The 6488-nt window shown below is 47.1% G+C and overlaps 1 protein-coding gene across 5 annotated transcripts; it reads left to right on the top strand.

Moving 5' to 3' along the window:
• The first annotated feature begins 38 nt into the window (after positions 1 to 38).
• On the top strand, positions 39 to 6304 carry aspdh (aspartate dehydrogenase domain containing). 5 transcript variants are annotated; one of them, XM_064314595.1, is made up of 9 exons: positions 39 to 178; positions 1350 to 1399; positions 1779 to 1837; positions 2423 to 2567; positions 3210 to 3294; positions 3877 to 4026; positions 4389 to 4612; positions 5735 to 5874; positions 5998 to 6304. In XM_064314595.1, the coding sequence occupies exons 3-9, from the start codon at positions 1783 to 1785 to the stop codon at positions 6033 to 6035; spliced, it is 837 nt and encodes a 278-aa protein (XP_064170665.1). In that variant the 5' UTR covers positions 39 to 178; positions 1350 to 1399; positions 1779 to 1782; the 3' UTR covers positions 6036 to 6304. The 5 variants fall into 5 exon arrangements, with proteins under 5 accessions (XP_064170665.1, XP_064170662.1, XP_064170667.1 ...); XM_064314596.1 differs by lacking the exon at positions 39 to 178 and adding an exon at positions 237 to 259 and having other exon boundaries at positions 1354 to 1399; XM_064314593.1 differs by lacking the exon at positions 39 to 178 and adding an exon at positions 794 to 812.
• Positions 6305 to 6488: the final 184 nt, after the last annotated feature.

Raw genomic sequence — 6488 nt, forward strand, 5'->3', positions numbered from 1 at the left:
TCTGAGTCTTTGGACTAAGGACTTTGGACTGCTGACTGCCAATCACAGAGGAGCTTTATCAGTCAATTGCGCTGGCATCACTGATGACCTCTACTCCCGCAGTCCCGGTTTAATTCTGATTTGTGATTATTCTGTGAGTCATGGCTTTCAGCGCTACCCGACCTCAGTCGTCAATCAGGTGAGATAAGATGACGTCCATCACTAGCGATCCAAGTGTCACAATTGCATATGAGGACAGCAAGAGTTTCTCTGAAGGCAAGTGACAATATAACGTTACATTTTAAAGCAGTAAGTCGCGAGACGCCGTGCTTAATGGTAAACGTTATCACAGCTAACGGGTCGTTAGGCAAGACATGCCGCGCCAAAAACGTATATATCCATAGGTAGTGCGTATCAAGTGATAGCCTACATATGGATACGAACCACTATTGCAGCTGATTTCACCTGAATAAAGAATACATGAAGAACCAAACTTGATACGCCAAAACTGAACCGAAATTCATAACACCGGTCTGCTAAGTTTGCTTGTTTAAAAAAACCGTGCTCTTTAAAGCTAACGGTCGATATAAAAGTATGATTTTGCGTGGTCCTCGTGCGTGACATTTCTCGAATGCCAATAATAGATGCGAAGTGAATCGCTGCGAGTTTCATGCAGGCTATTGTATTACAATATTTGTATTTGGATAAAAGTTTTTCTGACATACCTGCCCATATAAATCACCATGCTAGTTCAGCCACCAAGGGGGCAAACGCATTCAGAAATATAGGTGAGAACCGGAGGCTGTGCAGGGGGCGTGGTTCTCGAAAACGTGGTAGGTTTTCTGCTCAGGTAAATAGAAAACTTGTAATTGAACACCTTTTTAGTCATTGATGCATCGTTTTTATATAAATTATATAATGCTCAACACATTTCTTATACTGTATGTTGTGTATATTTCAAGTAAGTTTCTCAATTCACAAATAAGTCAATGTTGTCTTGATACCATTGCTGTGTGTTTAAATTGTGTAAATGCTAACAAAATGGCCTCCCATTGTCATGAAAAGGGAAACTATATTAACAATCAAAGAATTTAAATATACTGGATCCCCATGGATGGAAAGCTGGAAAGATATATTTTTATAATGTAGGCCTAACTGACCTAGGCCTACACATATACATTAGGCAAAAAAATTCTAGTAGTTACATCACTTAAACAGTAATGTTTTCTTATTAAACATGGATATGAATTATCCACAAATAACAGTAAAACACAAAACTCTAAAACACTGGCACGAAACATGAACTAATAATTAACCAGTTCATTCAATGTTAAACTTTGACCTCCTCTATCCCACAATCCACTGCAAAGCTAGAGCAGAGCCGCAGAGGGAAAGAGGTCGGACGGAGAATAATTTATTGGTGAGTCCGTGAATCTGTAGCATAATAGATAATTATGAAAGGGGGAGAGGGGCAGTTACCTTAAAGGTGTGGGTGGGTGTGTATTGTTGGTGGGGGACAAAGTCCAGCATCACTGATATAGATTAGCTAACGGACGGTGCGGGTGCTGCAGATAAGAGGGGGAAATGGAGCAGAGGTGAAGAGAAAGTTATTGAGTGGAATTAGCTCAGAATATGAACAAACGCTAATACTGCACATGCTAGGCTACTCCACAGAGGCACGCTACCATGGAGCCTGACGTCTTGTGCTAACCCAGCAGACAGGCTCCGTGCATGGATGGGTGGAATTGTTTGGACCTTGCTTCTGATACCTTTTTTTCTTCTTTTTTTTCCTTCTAAAGAGTTATGGCTGAGAAGTCTAAGCTGGTGAAAGTGGGAGTTGTGGGGTACGGCCATTTAGGTTAGTGATGAGGATCTTCGTTCTCCTGTGTGTTAATCGCTCTTTCCTCTCCTCCACTCATCTCTCACCGTGTCTTTTTTTTACCTCTGTAAAACACGGATTTGGGATCAATAAGGTTTTCTGCCTCCTCCCCCACAACCCCTTTTTTTTCCTTCTTCTCTTTCACTTCAATTGTGTTAAATAAATTTAATTTGCATTACAAAGAAACTTTTACTTTGTCAATGGACAAACATTTTTTTAATCATTTTCAAATAGATTAAAAGCTACAAGAAAAAACATACTAGTTTCGAAAAAGCTAAGAAATAAATGACGCAAATTTAAAGATTGTGTTTGTGAAAGTAGAAATGTAAGAGTAAACATCTGTAAATGAATAGTTTTGAGTAAAACCTCAAACTGTACTCTCTTTCTCTCTCTGTCTCATACACATTTGCACTTTTTCCAGTAATTTTCCGGTAACCTAGTCTGTTGAAAGGCATTAACAAAGGAAAGAATGGTCAGCCCAGTGATATGAGGTTTCATGTGCAGCCATTTTGGCCATGTGCTCAGGTTGTTGCCCCCCCCCCCCCCACACCCTCCCCCTCTCAGGGCAGTACCTGGTGGAGAGGATTCAGAGGGAGGGGGCAGCCGCAGGTCTGAGTTTGGCGTTTGTGTGGAACAGAAACACGGAGAGACTGAGGGGATCCGTTCCACAGGAACTCATCCTGGAACAGCTCAGCCAGTTCACTGAGAGGTGCACCAGCACACACACTCACACACACACGCACACACCCACACACACACACACACACACACACGCCAGCTCAGCCAGTTCACTGAGAGGTGCACCACACACACTCACACACACGCACGCACCCACGCACACACACACTCACACACACGCACGCACCCACGCACGCACACACACACACACACACACGCCAGCTCAGCCAGTTCACTGAGAGGTACACCAGCACACACACTCACACACACACACACACACGCACCCACACACACACACACGCACCCACCCAAACACACACACACACTCACACACACACACACACACACACACACTCACACACACACACACACGCCAGCTCACCCAGTTCACTGAGTCACGCTAGCACACACCCTCACACGCATATATTCACACACAACCAAATGTGATACGCACAAATACAAACAACACGCAGGCAATACAGACAGCCATGCATGCCAGTATGTATGCACTCACAAGTATACTGAATGCTTAACACAAATACGCACACATATACACATCCACATCTGCATACGTGTTTCTGTGTGAAATACACTGTAAACGGCTGCAGACACAGTGTCACAGCTCACATGTGTTCTGCATCGTTCTTACAGCTAGCCACCGCGTGTGTTTCAGGGTTGTGGACGTGATCGTGGAAGTGTGTCACCCCCGTATCGTCAAGGAGTTTGGGGCGCAGTTCCTGTCCAGGGCTCACTTCCTGGTAATTCTCGCCCTCTCTCTGTCGGCCCAGCTCAGACTATCCGGGCGACGGTGGGATCGGACCGATGGAAGCGCGGGTCGGCCGCTCATTGCCTATTCATTCATTCGCTCGTTCGTTCAGGCGGTGCATAATTATCCAGGTTGGCATAGTTACCGGCGGTAACCGCGCGGCACGTGTGCCGCGTCTGGGCCCGATCGGTGTTTTTTTTTAAAGGAGATCTGACGCTTCTTCTGTCGTCCGGCTTTGTCGCCGCGGACGAGGACCACCTCGAAACGAATGAATGCGATCGTACAAAAAAAAAAAACACCCTCAAAGCGACGCTCGCTTTCATGCGAAGGACGGTTTGTCTTCCGAACAAAAAAAAAAAAAAAGCACGCGGGAAACGGGTCGCGCCTCTCGTGAATATTTATGAGGCCGTTTTTTGTCCCGGCGTGGAGTGCTTTGCGCTTTAATGGGTTTGCCGCGAGCCGCTTTGGTGTCTTTGTGTCCCTTCTTGTCAGATCGTGAGTTTTTTTTTTTTGAAGGCGATGAATGAAAAAGGGGGGGGGCCTAACCGACGCGGCGGCGGTGTTCTCCTCGCAGGTCGGCTCTCCCACCGCCCTCGCCAATCCGCAGGTGGACGCGGAGCTGCGTCGGGCCGCGGCACGCCACGGGAAGACGCTCTACGTGCCCAGCGGTGCATTGTGGGGCGGACAGGACATCCAGAGGCTGAACAATAGCGGGGCACTAAAAGTGAGACTCCTTTTAAAGCGGTGTGGGATAAGCTGAGAGGGTCAGTGGAGGATGGACATATTTTTTCAGATCAGGAATGGTGTTATAAGCACGTATGTATGTTTGCAAGGCTGTCAGCACAAACCTCAGCATGTGGTTTATAATTTCTTTGACTGCCAGAAGGTTGTAGAGCATGTTCAGTAAAAGGAACAGCAATCACAGCCCATTTAGATTCGAACCCTGTCAGTTTACCTTATGAATGCCCAAACACCTGCAATAGACAGGGCTAATATTTACACTTTCTCTCGCTCTCTGTGTTTCTCTCGCTGCCCCTCCCTCCATCTTTATCCCTCCGTCTCTCTCTCTCTCTCTCTCTCTCTCAGGCTCTCTCCATCCGCATGTCCAAACACCCCTCCTGCTTCAGGCTGTCAGGGGACCTGCTCTCTGATTGGACGGAAGGGGAGGGCAGACGGGTGCTCTTCAAAGGCTCGGTGGCTGACCTTTGCCCTCTGGCCCCCAACAACGTCAACACCATGGCCGCCGCCGCCATCGCGGCCGACTCGCTGGGCTTCGCCGGGGTGACGGGGGAGATCGTCTCTGACACAAAGTGAGGCTCAGACAGGCACTTCCTGTCCCCACGGGGGTCATGTGACCCACCCCAATCATTCTGCCCAATCACCTTCCACTCTTTTTCTGTCTTCCTCTATTTTGCTTAATCTTTTTAGGTTTGTTTTGTCATCTGTTTTTGTTTTTCGTCTGCTTTTGTCAGATGACAAAACAAATTTTAAAAAATGTCGTCATTCTCATATATTCTCATATGATGAGAAGCGTGTGATCTTTGGAGATATTCAAATTTACTTTTCAGTTTACACAGGGACATGCTGTTGATCACGCATGCCAAATTTGGTGAGAATCGGACCAACGTTGTAGGAGAAGGTTTGTTTTGCAAAAAATACTAACTGGCGGAAAATCCAATCTGGCAGACTGGGTTCCTTGAGCGAAGAAATTTGGAGCATGTCAGTGAAATGGGATGGGCAGAATAATCTTTCACTGTTGAAAAATTGCCCTAACTGCCCCAACTTTGCAGGTGGGGCAATTGGTGGCACGCACGTCATAATGCATTGGCAGTCAGGTGGGATATGCCTGCCAAATTTCTTGAGTTTTTGAGCATGGGAAAGGGGTGAAAAAGTAGGAAAGTGAGAAGAAAGATAATAATCCCAGCATAAACACTAGGACTGCTACACACCCTTGGTGTTTGGCCTCCTAATTAATGATAGCACTGTTCATAATGCAGTTAAATCAGTCACACTTTAAACACAAGTGTTTTTCATAAAGGCTTTATATGGCATGACATAATGGCTTCGCAAATCATACATAAGCAAATGTCATGTGTTATAAAGGGTGATGTAACACCTTCTTATGCAGCATTTCATGCCAAAATGTGACATTAACCAACAATGCCACCTGGCTAACGGCTAAATGTTATAAAGGGCGACATTAAACACACTTGTGTAGGATGCTAGGCTAACTGTGACATCACTCATGATGTCACTGGATGTCATGAAGCAATCTGAGTCATCCGAGAGAAGTCAGTCCGCTTGACTCCCGTTCCAAAGGCAGTAAATATCTCTAATGTTCAAAGTGTTTCCTCGCCTCCTCTTCTCTCCTGCGGTCTCTCCTTCTCTCCCATACGCCCTCCCTCTTTCTCCTCCTCCCTTGTTTTTTTCAGGCTGAGCGAGTTTCACGTGGTGGAGGTGGAGGTGACCGGGGCCGACGGCTTCTCCGTGACAACAGTGCGGCGCAACCCCGCCCAGGCGGGGGCGGTGACCGGGAACGCCACCCGCGGCTCGTTCTGGAGCAGCCTCCTGTGTGAGTCTCCCCCTCCCTCCCCCCACACCCCCCGTCGCCACGGCGATGCATTCTGCTCCCCCACGCCACCCCCTCCCTCCCTCCCTCCCGTCCCATTTCGTGACCCAAATCTCCCCCCCCCAGGTTGCGAAGGACACGGAGGCCGGGTTTACTTGTGCTGAAGAACGATCCGGGCCCCACTGAGGTTAAACATTGCTGACAAGACACTGCCCGGGCTGCTCCTGAAATCGGTCCACGAATAAAAATTAACGAGCATCTGAGTGTCGGACTACACTGGACTACAACCCCCACAGTGCAGCAGTATCCCCTTGTTACATCACAGACCTGGCCTTCCCTTATGCAGTGGTATGTGGTGAAAGGTATACGACATGAATGTGCACAAATTAAAATTTACCACATGGTGTTTTAATTAAACTACAGTTTATATCTGGCAGTGTCTCCTTCTTCTTCTTGGGTCTTGAACTTCGAAGGTTCGACTGTGGGCGTGATACCGGAACGTGAGCATCCCCATTGGCTGATTCGGCTACCCTTGTCGCGTACACGGAAAAAAAACACCGGGATGTGAAACAGGGGGCCATTTGGCGGGATTACGTTCAACCGAGATTATTTTAATT

This window comes from Anguilla rostrata, chromosome 17 (genome assembly GCF_018555375.3).
Source record: "Anguilla rostrata isolate EN2019 chromosome 17, ASM1855537v3, whole genome shotgun sequence".
In the NCBI taxonomy this organism is placed as follows: Eukaryota; Metazoa; Chordata; class Actinopteri; order Anguilliformes; family Anguillidae; genus Anguilla; species Anguilla rostrata.